The 17,585-nt window shown below is 42.9% G+C and overlaps 1 protein-coding gene across 1 annotated transcript in view; it reads left to right on the top strand.

Moving 5' to 3' along the window:
• Positions 1-17,585, top strand: part of EIPR1 (EARP complex and GARP complex interacting protein 1) — a 279,911-nt gene that overhangs the window by 148,627 nt on the left and 113,699 nt on the right. Inside the window, exon 4 of the mRNA XM_069728039.1 lies at positions 2,442-2,598. Coding sequence (XP_069584140.1) covers positions 2,442-2,598 — 157 coding nt within the window. The remainder of the gene's footprint in view (positions 1-2,441; positions 2,599-17,585) is intronic.

The raw sequence follows: 17,585 nt of genomic DNA, 5'->3' as shown, positions 1-17,585 counted from the left end.
ATATAATGCTCCAAACAGAATGGACCCCATATATTGCTTCATATATAATGGACCCCATACGATGCTTCATATATGATGTGCCCCATATGATGCTCCAGTATTTGATGGGCCCCATATGATACTCCAGTATATGATGGACCCCATATGATCATATGATACTCCAGTATATAATGGGCCTCATATGATGCTCCAGTATACTGTATATGATGGGCAACCATATGATGCTCCAGTATATGATGGGCCCCATATGTTGCTCCAGTATATGATGGGCCCCATATGATGCTTCAGTATATGATGGGCCCCATATGATGCTCCAGTATATGATGAGCCCCATATGATGCTCCAGTGTACTGTATGATGGCCCCCATATGTTGCTCCAGTATATGATGGGCCCCATATGTTGCTCCAGTGTATCATGGTCCTCATATGATGCTCCAGTATATGATGGGCCCCATATGATGCTCCAGTATATGATGGGCCCCATGTGTTGCTCCAGTATATGATGGGCCCCATATGATGCTTCAGTATATGATGGGCCCCATATGATGCTCCAGTATATGATGGGCCCCATATGATGCTCCAGTATATGATGGGCCCCATATGATGCTCCTGTATATTATGGGCCCCAAATGATGCTCTTGTATATGATGGGCCCCATATGATGCTCCAGTATATGATGGGCCCCATATGATGCTCCAGTATATGGTGGGCCCCATATGATGCTCCAGTATATGATGGGCCCCATATGATGCTCCAGTGTACTGTATGATGGCCCCCATATGTTGCTCCAGTATATGATTATTATTATTATTTATATAGCACCATTAATTCCATGGTGCTGTACACGAGAAAGGGGTTACATACAGGGTTATAGATATTGTTTACAGTAAACAAGTTTACAGTGACAGACTGGTACAGAGGGGAGAGAACCCTGTCCTTGCGGACTTACATTCTATGGGATGGGCCCCATTTGATGCTTCAGTATATCATAGGCCTCATATGATGCTCCAGTATACTGTATGATGGGCCCCATATTATGCTCCAGTATAAGATGGGCCCCATATGATGCTCCAGTATATGATGGGCCCCATATTATGCTCCAGTATAAGATGGGCCCCATATGATGCTCCAGTATATGATGGGCCCCATATGATGCTCCAGTATAAGATGTGCCCCATATGATGCTCCAGTATATGATGGGTTCCATATGATGCTCCAGTATATGATGGTCCCCATATGATGCTCCAGTATAAGATGGGTCCCATATGATGCTCCAGTATATGATGGGTCCCATATGTTGCTCCATTATATGATGGGTTCCATATGATGCTCCAGTATATGATGGGCCTCATATGATGCTCCAGTATATGATGGGCCCCATATGATGCTCCAGTATATGATGGGCCCCATATGATGCTCCAATATAAGATGGGCCCCATATGATGCTCCAGTATAAGATGGGCCCCGTATAATGCTTCAAACATTTAAAAAAAAAAAATGAAAATCTCTCCTTACTGGCCGCTGCTATGCTCTGGGCTCCTCAACGTTGCCGTCTTCCGGCTGTCTGCACTGACTGCTCAGGCAGAGGGCGCACAGACGTGACGGCATTGTGCCCTCTGACCTGAAATGTCAGAGTCTGAAGACGCCGCAACGTAGGAATGGGGAGAGGTAAGTATTGCAAGTCCTGGGGTCCCTGACCAAGCGGGAGGAGGTCCACCCCTGGGCACTAGCACCATGCTAACATAACGCCGATGTCCCCGACGGCGAGTGGACCTCCCCCTGCTCAGGGTGCTGAAGCTGGCCCTGCAAATACTTATTTTCTCCACTATTTATTGTTTTTTACCTTCTCACGTTTGCTTATAGATTGACTTGTCTGACACATCCAGTCCCTTATAGGTCAGTCATCAGTTAGTGCTGTGTACACCGGGGGCATCGTCATTCGTCTTACACAATGTATACTTCTGTGTGTATCTGCATATTTTTTTTTCATATTTCTATTGCCTTTTTTTTCTTTTTTTTTTACTACGCAGGTAGTAATTGAGTTATAACTCTCTTATAACCATTTGCATGACAAGAACCAATTTAGCATCCGCCTTCATTTGCATAACAAAAATAAGGACTGTGGTTAGGAATTCTGTTCCCCTTCATCCCCCCAGAAGAATTAAATTTTCATCAAGACATGAACACTGGTTTCAGAACATGGAGAAACTGGGTTAAACATATGCAAATTACGAGTTCTGCAAAGAACTGATTGGCGACTCCAGGCTTTTCCCCTCTATCTCCTCTCTGCATTCTGCCGCTTATTAAAAAAAGAAGGTCTTAAATATTTCAGGCAACAGCTGTGCATGGCTCCTGTGCTTTGTGCACTCATTCCAAGTGTGCGCGACATCTACTGATCTACTGGGTTTTTTATTTTTTTTTTCATTTTCTCTCTGTTTCAGCTTCAGACAGCAAAGTCACATCTTGTGCGGCAGTGTGGAGGATACCAAAGGAACTACAGGCAGGTAGTCTTGAAGTCCCCGATGATTCTTCAAACAACACCCAAACCTTGGAGCTTCTGTGTCACCTTGATAACGACGCCCAGAGCAATATGGCCTGGTAATGTTCTGCATGTATCGTTTTGAATAGCTTTTACAAAAATGATCTGAATATCCAAAGTGTTGCATCTCCAATATCCTGGAGAACACTTCATGTTCCTGTTCTTACAGAGTGGCTGTCACTCACTTGAGTTCCACTTATTTAAATGGTCCCCGTCCTTTCCGAGTACTTGAGATCTCATTTTATAGACAATATGATTGGCAATCTGCAAATCACTATACGTTGTTGCCTCCCCACCCGCTCTTGCAAAAAAAAAAAAAATCCCTTGAAAGTGAATATCCCTTGAATATTTGTCTGCCACGAACACCCATCGCTCACGATACGTGTGCCTTGGATTTGGTCATAGAGGGGTACTGTGATTGCCACTCACTCGTCCACTCACCTTGCTGCACTCTGGCTACAAGGTAACACAACCAAGCTATTTTCTCTCCTTGAGTAAATGCATTAGCGCAATGAGGAACAAACAATAACGTTTTCAATTTAATATACAAAAAGAAGTACAGTGCTTAAAAAAGAAGGTGAAATGGCAAAAAAACATACAGTACGTAAAAGCAAAAACTGTATCAAATAAAAGGGATAAAATACAGTGTATAGTGGCTTTTAAAAGTTTTGGTCAAAATTACTGTTTTTGTGAACAGTAAAGCAAGCTGAAATGATCTCTAAAAATCTCAAAGTTAGAGATGACACATTTCCGTCGTATTTTAGGCAAAAAATATATATATTTTCAGTTTATAAATTTTAAAAATTACAAAAAGGAAAATGGGTTGATGCAGAAGTTTTGGCACTTTGGAGATTTGTGTCCTCAGATAACTTCGACCAAGGTTTCAAACATTAATTAGCCTGTTAGGGTTATGGCTTGTTCACGATTATTGATAGGAAAGGCCAGGTGATGCAAATTCCCCAGCTTTATAAAAAGCCAGCCTCCTTTAACCTTGTGCCAAAAAAACAGTAGCCATGGGTTCTTCTAAGCAGCTGCCTAGCACTCTGAAGATGAAAATGGATAGGGGCCCATAAGCAGTAGAAGGCTGTAGCACCCTTTTCTCAATTTGGAATGTAATTAAGAAATGGCAGTTAACAGGAACAGAGGAGGTCAAGATAAAGTCTGGAAGATCAAGCAGAATTTCAGTGAAAGCTGCCTGTAGGATTGCTAGGGAGGCTAATCAGAACCCCCGTTTTATTAAAGGGAACCTGTCACTTGAATTTGGCGGGACCGGTTTTCGGTCATATGGGTTGAGTTTTCAGGTGTTTAATTCACCCTTTCCTTACCCGCTGGCTGCATGCTGGCCGCAATATTCGATTGAAGTTCAAGATTGCCTTGCACAGGCGTGTACTACGGAGGACAGAGAATGAACTTCAATCCAATATTGCGGCCAGCATGCAGCCAGCGGGTAAGGAAAGGGTGAATCAAACACCTGAAAAATTTGCATACAATATCAACTATGAAATTCTCATTCTTACAAAAGGCAAAACAAGGTATGGATTTAATTAGCAAGAAAGCCCATATAAATACACACACACAGTGGGAAAAAAAAGTATTTAGTCAGCCACCAATTGTGCAAGTTCTTCCACTTTTTAAAAAGATGAGAGAGGCCTGTAATTGACATCATAGGTGTTACGGCTGGCGGAACGCACCGAGTAAATGTGAAGTTGATATTGGTGCGTTCACAGCCCGGGGTCCACCGTGCAGGAGAGAGACCTGCTGCTAGTGAAATGGCGGCGCCATATGGCGGTACAATGCCGCACACAAGAAGGAACCACAGCCAAGCGACTAATTGCCCCCATTCACGCTAGCTGCCTGCCTGAACAATTCCCACAGCTAGACGGACACACTCCACATGTAGCCTGAGTGGCAGAGTATTCACTGGCGACAAGATCAAACATAAATGATACTATTGCATGGCCGTGCGGCCATGCGAACCTTTTATAGTTGGAGCAACTTCAGGACCTTTCTAGAGGACCAATGGGAGCTGCTACATGACCTGAGCTCCCCGATCCCCTGAGATCCCCGATCTCCAATGAAAGGTCCTCCTTTGGGCATGCTCAGAAAGAGAAAAGTAGGACTTAGTCCCAGAAGCGTCTGCTCGCCGCTGACCAGAACTGGCTACAATGGCTGAGCCTGGAAGGGCAGCAGCAACCAAGCGCACAGTATCTGCCTGAGCCAGAAGCTGGGACCGACGTTTCCGCTGAGCAGGCTCCACTGCGGCTGAAGAAGAATGGGAGACCGCAGCGGAGGTGGCTCGAGATTCCCCCTGTGCAGGGGCGGGAACTCGACACCTAACAATAGGTAGACCACAACTATGAGAGTCAAAATGAGAAAACAAATCCAGAAAATCACTTTGTCTGATTTGGCAAGATTTATTTTGCAAATTATGGTGTACAATAAGTATTTGGTCACATAAAAACATGTCAGATTTCTGGCTCTCACAGACCTGTAACTTCTTCTTTAAGAGGTTCATCTGTTCTCCACTCATTACCTGTAGTAATGGCACCTGTTTGAACTTGGTATCAGTATAAAAAGACACTTGTCTACAACCTCAAACAGTCACACTCCAAACTCCACTATGGTGAAGATCAAAGAGCTGTTGAAGGACACCAGAAACAAAATTGTAGCCCTGCACCAGGCTGGCAAGACTGAATCTGCAATAGGCAAGCAGCTTGGTGTGATGAAATCAACTGTGGGAGCAACAATAAGAAAATGGAAGACATACATACCACTGATCATCTCCCTCAATCTGGGGCTTCACGCAAGATCTCACCCTGTGGGGTCAAAATGATCACAAGAACGGTGAGCAAGAATCGCAAAACCACCCGGATCCTGCAGTGCCAGACGTTACCTTCTACTTAAGCCAGTACATATCCGGGCCCATCTGAAGTTTGCTAGAGAGCATTTGGATTATCCAGAAGAGTATTGGGAGAATGTCATATGGTCTGATGAAACCAAAGTAGAACTGTTTAGTAGAAACAAAATTTATCGTGTTTGGAGGAGACAGAATTCTGAGTTGCATCTAGAGAACACCATACCTACTGTCAAGCATGGGGGTGGCAACGTCATGCTTTGGAGCTGTTTCTCTGCAAAGGGACCAGGATGACTGATTCGTGTACATGAAAGAATGAATGGGGCCATGCATCCTGAGATTTTGAGCGCAAACTTCCTTTTGTCAGCAAGGGCATTGAAGATGAAACGTGGATGGGTCTTTCAGCATGATAATGATCCCAAGCACACCGCCAGGGCAATGAAGGAGTGGCTTCGTAAGAAGCAAATGAAGGCCCTTGAGTGGCCTAGCCAGCCTCTAGTTCTCAACCCCATAGAAAACCTTTGGAAGGAGTTGAAAGTCCGTGTTGCCCAGCGATATGCATAAAACATCACTGCTCTAGAGAAAATCTGGAGGAATCGGCCAACATACCACCAACAGTGTGTGCCAACCTTGTGAAGACATGCAGAAAACGTTTGACCTCTGTCATTGCCAACAAAGAATATATAACAAAATATTGAGATGAACTTTTGTTAATGACCAAATATTTATTTTCCACCATAATTTGCAAGATATATCTTTCCAAATCAGACAAGGTGATTTTCTGGATTTGTTTTCTCATTTTGACTCTCATAGTTGAGGTCTACCTATGATGTCAATTACAGGCCTCTCTCATCTTTTTAAGTGGGAGAACTTGCACAATTGGTGGCTGACTGAATACTTTTTTCCCCACTGTATATGTCCTTAATTTGAGGTGTAAAATTCTCATGACCGGTTCCTTCTAAGTGCAGTAGCAGCCAGCTCCCTAGAAATGTTGTGGCCACTGGTTACACAGTACTGTGAGGGGGTACAATTTGATATTAAAATGCTTGTATTTTCAAATATCGTCTTGCAATTTTACAATTTTTCATATATTTGTTAGGATTTTTTATTATCACACATATACACTTTTTATAACGAATAGTTTAGGGATAAGATAAGGGAAAAAGGTTTATAGATTGGTAGACACAAATGCACAATGGTGGCCTTCACGCATTGAGTCAGCGAGGTTGTCAGGGTTGGGGGGGGGGGGGGGCACCATTTTTATTAATTTTATAATTTTCCTTGAGTGACTGGCACTGCCCTGACCTGGCAGCCCTCCATATAATGAGTTGCGTCCTCCCTTCAGACTAATGCTCTGTGTGGCCTCATTTCTCGGCTTAGACAATGCTTCTGATCTGTATTGGCGCTTGCACCGTCGTTGGAGCGGAGAAGAATAATGACACGAGGATTTTGCTCTGAGTCCCAGGTGTATAGTAAGATCATGCAGACAGATACCTGGCGCTGACATCTCATACCTGTTCTGTTTGAATTTCCTAACAAATATTAAAAAAAAAAAAAACCTGCTCAGTGGGTACCAGGAAAAGACCCAGCAGCAAAGTAATTGCCGAGAACACATTGCTGTTCCTATGGTTTCCCTTTATTGCTGTCCTATTTTACTTTTAAAATATCTCATTCTCTTGTCACTGCTAATGGCCAGAACTAGGAAGCAAGGCTCCTGTTTACAGCGCGGCTTCCCAGCAGGAAGGGGGTATTACATGAACCGTTAACCCTTTCCACATGTGACGGGAAGCCTGTCGTCTGTCACCTTTTTATATAATTTATACTCTGTGTATTATTGTGTGTTTACTATTTTTCATGTAACATACATAGTAACATAGTTAGTAAGGCCGAAAAAAGACATTTGTCCATCCAGTTCAGCCTATATTCCATCATAATAAATCCCCAGATCTACGTCCTTCTACAGAACCTAATAATTGTATGATACAATATTGTTCTGCTCCAGGAAGACATCCAGGCCTCTCTTGAACCCCTCGACTGAGTTCGCCATCACCACCTCCTCAGGCAAGCAATTCCAGATTCTCACTGCCCTAACAGTAAAGAATCCTCTTCTATGTTGGTGGAAAAACCTTCTCTCCTCCAGACGCAAAGAATGCCCCCTTGTGCCCGTCACCTTCCTTGGTATAAACAGATCCTCAGCGAGATATTTGTATTGTCCCCTTATGTAACTTTCTCTACTATAGCAGATTTCATAGGGAAATTCCAAGGAACTTATCTGCAAAATCACAGTTTTGATAAATTGTAGGTGCCAAATCTGATAAATAATAAAAGGAGTATGATTTAAGTCATCCTACCTGCAGCATTTTGTAATGCCCTCCGGTCTGAAGGAAATATCTTAAGATCTTAAGGCCCTCATTCACATTAGCGTAATGTGGAGGTCTTCCGACTGTATTGAGGGATCGAAGTATCTATTTTGTCTGATTTCGGACTGCCAATCCTTTTGGTTCTCTAAGAGGTGAGCCGCCACCAGAGAAGTCTGCCAGAAAAAAAACACAAGAGCCCTTGGCCAGAAAAGCAATCAGGGGAGAGAGTAATCGGGTAAATGATGGTTCGGCCAACAACTATCTAAATTGTTTGGGGTCTTTAGAAACCTCTTCTGACATGTAATGGGAATAAACTGAGTGGTAGCTTGTCAGACCTTGTTTGGACCTTTTAAGCCGATGTGACGTTTTCCAGGCAGCAGTGTAAAAATTAAGCCTCCAGTGCAAAACCCCATATTTTGCTTTCTTAATCAAGTCACGTGTAGGTTTAACCCCATTCAATGACCTAAAAGTACAAAAGTTTTGCAGCAAATGTCTAATGCGTGCGGCTGCTAATTTATTAGTTAAGACCCGTATTCAGCCCACCATCGTCATGAAAGTAAGCAGCCATGGCGTATTCAGCCCACCATCGTCATGAAAGTAAGCAGCCATGGCGTATTCAGCCCACCATCGTCATGAAAGTAAGCAGCCATATTTTTCTAATCCTGGAAATCCAAGTCATCAGTCAGTAGGATCATCCCTCTTAAGCCGTCTATATGAGTCTGTAGATCATAGGAAGCTGAATAAAATGATACCTTGATATTTACGATCCGATGTCTTATTCCTGAGAAATACATGTTTTTCTCAATATGTAAATGAGCTGTTAAGATCTATGGGTGGGATATAGATCTCTCCGGGAATCTGACTGCAGAGCTTATATTAAATGAAAGAGGGTGGTACCAATGTGATGTGGGATGGCCGCTCTCTGTTCACCTGATCTCACTGTGGAGCCATGTGTGATTACATCTGATACATCTGCCTCTCAGCTTCAGCCTCCAACTTGGGCTACTTTCACACTAGCGTCATACGACGCACGTTGCAATGCGTCATTTTGCAGAAGAAACGCATCCTGCAAAGTTGTTTGCAGGATGCGTTTTCTCTCCATAGGCTTGTATTAGCGACGCATTGCAACGCATTGCCACACGTCGCAACCGTCGTGCGACGGTTGCGTCGTGTTGTGGTGGACCGTCGGGACCAAAAAACGTTGCTTGTAACGTTTTTGGTGCGTTGTGTCTGCCATTTCCGACCGCGCATGCGTGGCCGGAACTCCGCCCCCTCCTCCCCGCAACTCAGAATGGGGCAGCGGATGCATTGCAATAATGCATCCGCTGCCCCCGTTGTGCTGCGTTGTCACAGGATGCGTCGGTACGTCGGCCCGATGCACTGCAATGAGAACATATTGGTAACATATGTAATTAACAATAAATATGAGAAAATAATGGGCCTGGAGCAGGTATTACCTCAGGTGCTGCCGTCTCTTGGATGTGCCACATCCAAGAGACGGCAGCACCTGAGGTAATTACATATGTTACCAATTGTGGCCCCTATTCACTCAGCAGGTACCTGCATTTACTTCCTAGTTACCAGCGTAATTGTTGGTGGCCGCACATCTGCACCTCATATCTATATATATATTTGTATTCTGGCCGCACTCTTTCAGCACTGGTTGCACCTTATGCCGATGTATTTTAAATGACACATATTTTTATGACGCTTATATGGCAGTTAAAAAAATTTTCTATACACTTTAGCCCCCTTTTTTCAGGCCATTTCTTAATGGGCGCCGCCATTTATGATACATTGTGCTTTATTTCTTCTGTGCAATTTATTTCTTGTCTATGTGCATTTATAATTTTCAGTCCTGTGGGGTTATATATATTTTTATTTTGTATCATCCCATTATTACGTTATAGTAGGACTGTTTATTTGCTCCGTCCTCTTGGTTTGTGCCCTCTTTTTGGTTTTCTTTCCCCCCTTACCATTTGGTGTATTTATTTACATAATAAATTTATTGCGAATATCATTATTTGGGCATTTGTTCGTTTTTTTGTGTTCTCTTTTTTCTTTTGTATATTTTCTCCCGATTTGTCCTTTATTTTTGTCCATTATGGGATACGTATAAACCATATTTGTAAATTGAATACTTTATTTATTTTGACAATTATACTAAAATATTAGGTATTTACGCATCCCTTGCCTTGAGTTTCTATTTAACTTTATATGAAAGTGGTAAGAGTAGACTGTCTGCTGTCCTGCTTGCTACACAGCCCAACAGCTATACCATGGTTATGTGAGATCCTGTAGTGCATGCTTTGCATTCAGATGGTCTCAAGTCTTCAGCATTAAGGTACCTTCACACATAACGATATCGTTAAGGAAATCGTTCTGTGTGACAGCGACCAACGATCAGGCCCCTGCTGGGAGATCGTTGGTCGCTGAGGAAAGTCCAGAACTTTATTTCGTCGCTGGACTCCCTGCAGACATCGCTGGATCGGCGTGTGTGACACCGATCCAGTGATGTCTTCACTGGTAACCAGGGTAAACATCGGGTTACTAAGCACTGAACTTTAGGAAGGCAAAGTTTGACCAGCTTAGAGATGTCCTTAATCTGGTAGACTGGGACAATATCCTCAGAAATAAGAATACAGATAATAAATGGGAAATGTTTAAGAACATCCTAAATAGGCACTGTAAGCGGTTTATACCTTGTGGGAATAAAAGGACTAGAAATAGGAAAAACCCAATGTGGCTAAACAAAAAAGTAAGACAGGCAATTAACAGTAAAAAGAAAGCATTTGCACTACTAAAGCAGGATGGCACCATTGAAGCTCTAAAAAACTATAGGGAGAAAAATACTTTATCTAAAAAACTAATTAAAGCTGCCAAAAAGGAAACCGAGAAGCACATTGCTAAGGAGAGTAAAACTAATCCCAAACTGTTCTTCAACTATATCAATAGTAAAAGAATAAAAACTGAAAATGTAGGCCCCTTAAAAAATAGTGAGGAAAGAATGGTTGTAGATGACGAGGAAAAAGCTAACATATTAAACACCTTCTTCTCCACGGTATTCACGGTGGAAAATGAAATGCTAGGTGAAATCCCAAGAAACAATGAAAACCCTATATTAAGGGTCACCAATCTAACCCAAGAAGAGGTGCGAAACCGGCTAAATAAGATTAAAATAGATAAATCTCCGGGTCCGGATGGCATACACCCACGAGTACTAAGAGAACTAAGTAATGTAATAGATAAACCATTATTTCTTATTTTTAGGGACTCTATAGCGACAGGGTCTGTTCCGCAGGACTGGCGCATAGCAAATGTGGTGCCAATATTCAAAAAGGGCTCTAAAAGTGAACCTGGAAATTATAGGCCAGTAAGTCTAACCTCTATTGTTGGTAAAATATTTGAAGGGTTTCTGATGGATGTTATTCTGGATTATCTCAATGAGAATAACTGTTTAACTCCATATCAGCATGGGTTTATGAGAAATCGCTCCTGTCAAACCAATCTAATCAGTTTTTATGAAGAGGTAAGCTATAGGCTGGACCACGGTGAGTCATTGGACGTGGTATATCTCGATTTTTCCAAAGCGTTTGATACCGTGCCGCACAAGAGGTTGGTACACAAAATGAGAATGCTTGGTCTGGGGGAAAATGTGTGTAAATGGGTTAGTAACTGGCTTAGTGATAGAAAGCAGAGGATGGTTATAAATGGTATAGTCTCTAACTGGGTCGCTGTGACCAGTGGGGTACCGCAGGGGTCGGTATTGGGACCTGTTCTCTTCAACATATTCATTAATGATCTGGTAGAAGGTTTACACAGTAAAATATCGATATTTGCAGATGATACAAAACTATGTAAAGCAGTTAATACAAGAGAAGATAGTATTCTGCTACAGATGGATCTGGATAAGTTGGAAACTTGGGCTGAAAGGTGGCAGATGAGGTTTAACAATGATAAATGTAAGGTTATACACATGGGAAGAAGGAATAAATATCACCATTACACACTGAACGGGAAACCACTGGGTAAATCTGACAGGGAGAAGGACTTGGGGATCCTAGTTAATGATAAACTTACCTGGAGCTGCCAGTGCCAGGCAGCAGCTGCCAAGGCAAACAGGATCATGGGGTGCATTAAAAGAGGTCTGGATACACATGATGAGAGCATTATACTGCCTCTGTACAAATCCCTAGTTAGACCGCACATGGAGTACTGTGTCCAGTTTTGGGCACCGGTGCTCAGGAAGGATATAATGGAACTAGAGAGAGTACAAAGGAGGGCAACAAAATTAATAAAGGGGATGGGAGAACTACAATACCCAGATAGATTAGCGAAATTAGGATTATTTAGTCTAGAAAAAAGACGACTGAGGGGCGATCTAATAACCATGTATAAGTATATAAGGGGACAATACAAATATCTCGCTGAGGATCTGTTTATACCAAGGAAGGTGACGGGCACAAGGGGGCATTCTTTGCGTCTGGAGGAGAGAAGGTTTTTCCACCAACATAGAAGAGGATTCTTTACTGTTAGGGCAGTGAGAATCTGGAATTGCTTGCCTGAGGAGGTGGTGATGGCGAACTCAGTCGAGGGGTTCAAGAGAGGCCTGGATGTCTTCCTGGAGCAGAACAATATTGTATCATACAATTAGGTTCTGTAGAAGGACGTAGATCTGGGGATTTATTATGATGGAATATAGGCTGAACTGGATGGACAAATGTCTTTTTTCGGCCTTACTTACTAACTATGTTACCCTGGTTACCAGCGTAAAAGTAAAAAAATAAACAAACACTACATACTTACCTACCGCTGTCTGTCCCCGGCGCTCTGCTTCTCTGCACTCCTCCTGCACTGACTGTGAGCACAGCGGCCGGAAAGCAGAGCGGTGACGTCACAGCTCTGCTTTCCGGCTGACCGACGCTCACAGCCAGTACAGGAGGAGTGCAGAGAAGCAGAGCACCGGGGACAGACAGCGGTAGGTAAGTATGTAGCGTTTGTTTTTTTTTTACTTTTACGCTGGTAACCAGGGTAAACATCGGGTTACTAAGTGCGGCCCTGTGCTTAGTAACCCGATGTTTACCCTGGTTACCAGTGAAGACATCGCTGGATCGGTGTCACACACGCCGATCCAGCGATGTTTGCAGGGAGTCCAGCGACGAAATAAAGTTCTGGACTTTCCTCAGCGACCAACGATCTCCCAGCAGGGGCCTGATCGTTGGTCGCTGTCACACAGAACGATTTCCTTAACGATATCGTTATGTGTGAAGGTACCTTTAGTCTGTAATAGTGGCTGTACATAGGGTGTGTTAAGCTTTGTTTATTGATGTGTGCTTATATGCTAATAGTGCTACTTAATCCCATCACCATTGTTTACCTTATCTTGATGTTGAACTGAAGTACCCTGGGTAATTCTAAAAATAGCTTACATGCCTTGGGTATAAAAAGACTCAGAGATCACATCCTGGGAGACTGAAGTAACACAGAGCTACCAGCCAGGCATTCTGCAAACCACCCAACAGACAAGAGAACGGACTGCAGCCAATTTATCATGGTACCATCACGAGGGACACTGATCTATGATTTTATAGGAAACAATCTAGGGGTTTTCGGCTCCGATTGGAAGGACACCGATCTGATCCAGTGACCATCTCTGAACCATGGATATGTTTGGAGAAGGACAGGTTTGGGACCCGCTGGTCGCCTGGTTCCATGGAGGTGGTCAGATAAGCCAGGTGGTGACTCTCGTGTCAACTGGCTTTTGACCTTGTATGGACTCTATGGACTGTTCTCTGTCTTCTTCCTACGCTTGTCGATATCTCTTCTCTGTGTGTATATCACAGGTGGAATAGCGACCCTGAGAGCTCTGATATAACATCTCCCATTATCCCGGCGAGACAACCGAAGAGTGAGACCCTGTAATGTGCACTATATCGGGGTAATTGCTGGGATTGTTCTGTTTGCTATTGTGTGCTGTGGTTCAATAAAGTATTGCCACATTGTTTTACCTTAACCCTGTGTTGTCTGTGTAGTGTATTGCCCACCGGGAGATAGAGGGGGCGCTCAGTGGTAAGAGCCCTGGTCCATGCAGTCTTGCTAAAGACAGCCGGGCCAGCGGACGAGAGCACCCACTGACCCCGTTTCTCCACAGTCTCCCTTTGCCTAGATGTCCTAAAGGTGTGAATAGCGCGGGTAACAATACCTAAATTCTTGTTTTTCGAATACTGGGCATGCTGTTATTCTGTATATAATATGTCATTCTTATGTTAAAGTAACATCCTGATAAATTATCTTTCCTTCGACGTGTATAAATCTGTAGCATTTCTTTAGTAAATCCTTTTGTTAAATATATGAGCACATTGAGGCTAAGTAGTGGTGAAGCTGTAGGGAAAGGTATCCGAGGAATCGTTAACCTTCCGTGCGGGTTACTTCACACATATTCCTATTTGCTATCCCGCATCAATGCCATTCAGCACAAGATTGTCACAATTTAGTGAATTTCTGCCGTCAGACTTGATGGCACTGTTACTAATAGCCGAAGTCTCTGATTCTCCTCGCACAGCATTGTTCAGACGCTGCCATTTAAATCATCAGGTGGAAGGAAGTGGGTGAACAAAAAAAAACAAAACAGGTTTTCTGCTGATTTAAGTTAAAGAAAAAGTCAAAGAAATGGATTTCTGCTCTTTTGATTTCAAAATAGTAAAGCAAGATAAATCCATTGTGTCTCCTTTCCGTCTCCTGCGGTTTTATTCCGCTAAGTATTGTCACATTGTAGATATAACCCCTTTTGAAATAAAGGGTCCCCCAAAGCCAAGCTGATCTCAGGAGGGGTCCCGCTACCGGGAGCCAATTCCACCTCCTACGCTTTATCAGCTGCTATTGCCAGGGAAACCACAGTTCAAGTTCTCAGCAAAATGAGGAATTACACTGTCCATCAGAAGCAAAGGACATCCGTAGTGGATGCTCCGGTGGGCTTAGCACACGGAGGGCCGTTTGGAGTGTTCAGTTCTTTAAATATCCACTCAACAAGGCACTAGCACAAAAAAGAGTAAAAAACTAGTGACTTTAATTAGTAATACATTATTTTTTTGTTTTAATTGTATAGCTCCATTTTGTTCCGCAGCTCTTAACATACATCAGCATCACTGTCCCCATTGGGGCTTACAATCTACATTTCCTATCAGTATGTCTTTGGAGTGTGGGAGGAAACCAGAGAACCCGGAAGAAACCCACACAAACAAGGGGAGAACATACAAACTCCTTGCAGATGTTGTTGAGATTTGAACCCAGGTCCCCATCGCTGTAAAGTAACAGTTCTAACCACTGAGCCACCATGCTAGCCAAGGCTACAGTGAGAACAGTAGATATTAGGGTATGTGCACACGTTCAGGAATTTTCGTGTTTGTTTTCGCGATAACGCATAAAAAATGCATACATATGCATCCTATCATTTAGAATGCATTCCGCAATTTTCATGCACATGATGCGTTTTTTTCCGCGAAAAAAAACGCATCGCGGTAAAAAAAGCATGTTGGTTAATTTTGCGGATTTTTCACGTTTTTCCTGCTATTTAATGCATTGGGGAAAATGCGGAAAAAAACGTGCACAAAAACGCGTAAAAAATGCAAAATAAAAAACGCATGCGGATTTCTGGCAGAAATGTCCAGTTTTTGTCAGGAAATTTCTGCAAGAAATCCTGACTTGTGCACATAGCCTAAAGCCTACACACTGCCAGACCAGTTTTTTTTTTTCCATTTGCGTTAGTGGTTTTTTGTTTGCGCTATAGTTTTGTAATTCTGTATATCCCCCAACATGTCATAGACAATCCCTGGATAACAATGAATAATATAATTTAGCTAATACATCCATAGTAGCCTGTTATGATACGGTGGTCTAGGAGCAACATGGAACGAGCTCTGAAGGAAGTGGTAACTGTACTGACCGCAGTCCCTAAGCTCAACACAACACTAGAAGTAGCCGTGGAATGCTCCTAACTCTCCCTAGGCATCTCGTCACAGCCTAAGAGCTAACTACCCCTAAAGACAGAAGCAGGAAAACTATCTTGCCTCAGAGAAAATCCCCAAAGGATAGATTAGCCCCCCACAAATAATGACTGTGAGTGGAGAGGGAAAAGACATACACAGAATGAAACCAGGAAGAGCACAGGAGGCCAGTCTAACTAAATAGATAGGACAGGATGGAATACTGTGCGGTCAGTATAAAACACTACAAAAATCCACGCAGAGTTTACAAAAAATCTCCACACCTGACTAAAGGTGTGGAGGGCAAATCTGCCTCCCAGAGCTTCCAGCAAGACAGAATTAATTCACATTGATAAGTGGACAAACATAGAAAGCACAGAATGGATAAGTCCCCAATCTATGGACAGAAAAGAGCAAGCAAAAACTTAGCTGAACTGGTCATGATAACGGGGACCTCCAAAGAGATGTAAATCCAACCAGGAGCCATTTACAAGTGGCACTGGCTGAAGATAGAGCCAGACTTAAATAGCCGAGCAGAAGAGACGATAAGTGGAGGCAGCTGATGACAGCTAACTCCAAGGAGCAGCCATACCACTAGAAACCACAAGAGGGAGCCCAAGAGCAGAACCCACAAAAGTGCCACTTACAACCACCGGAGGGAGCCCAAGAGCGGAATTCACAACAGTAGCCCCAGTTACAGAGAAAACAGCCCCCTACCATGACCTAAGTCTCTGACAGAGCTGATATGTGTCTGCTAAGAACTAGCAGTTCAACTATGGTGGGAGATGTTGGGTCCAGTGGAAGCCGCTTCTTTGCCGATACTCCTACTCATTCCATTGAGCGCTGTAGAGTCTTTCAAAAAGAGGACAGAAGCAGTGATAATCTTCCCGTAGGGGCCAGCTGGGGACCCGACCTTCCACTGCTATTTTGGATGAGCATCAGTAAAGCAGCATCCAAAGGCGAAAGACTAAGGAATTGCACTGCTGCTGTCAAAAAGTCATTTTCGAAGATGAAGCTTAACAAAGATATCTGTTGTTGGTATTGACCTAACTCATGTGAGTAAGGATATCTTTTTTTTTTTTTTTTCTTTCCTAATTTTTTACTTACGATGATAAATGTGGAGATAAGTCCATACAAGTGCTGATACCTCAAACTTTGTGGTTGCTTGAGTTTAGAATTAATGAATAGATTGGATGTAGCTCTTATTAAAAGATGTTCTCCCCACTGTCATGGTAATTGAAGGCTACATAAGCCGTTATAATACGAGAACATTGGTCTTGCACTGATTGGTCCCATGATAAATTACATCTTAATAGGCAGCCGTGATGTTACATGCATCGGCCACACAAGGATTTTGCTCTGGACACTTTAAAATAAATAGACCGGAGTTTCTTGGGTTATCTGTAAGCAAGGAAAAAATATCGAGAGGAGTTACTTGATGAAAATGAAGGCTGCGAAATAAAAAGTGATAATTTAAGCATCTGGATACGAAATGAACGTGGAGAGGTGAAAATGGTATGGACTTCGGCAGATGGCAAATACTGCTAAGAAGAAAAAAAATAGAAATTCAAGACAGATTTTCTTTAGCTAGTCACGTTTCCTTCCATCGGGTTGGTCTGTATGGAGCGGCCGACCTGCAGGGACCCCGGATGAAGTCATCTACGCTGTTCATAAATAGACGTCTACGAGTGTCGACTGTCTTTCAGAATTTCACGTAAATGTCCTAAAAACCAAACTGTTCGTCACTAATTAGGTGTAAAGTTAACAGTGTTAAATTCTGTTGTTGAGATACCTTCTCAATTGTGCATGTTAATAGGCTTAGAACTAAAATACCTAGAAACTATGGGTCC

Source organism: Ranitomeya imitator, chromosome 5, assembly GCF_032444005.1.
Source record: "Ranitomeya imitator isolate aRanImi1 chromosome 5, aRanImi1.pri, whole genome shotgun sequence".
NCBI lineage: Eukaryota > Metazoa > Chordata > Amphibia > Anura > Dendrobatidae > Ranitomeya > Ranitomeya imitator.
The sequence above is the reverse complement of the archived record's forward strand: the minus strand, read 5'-3'. Positions and strand labels throughout refer to the sequence as shown.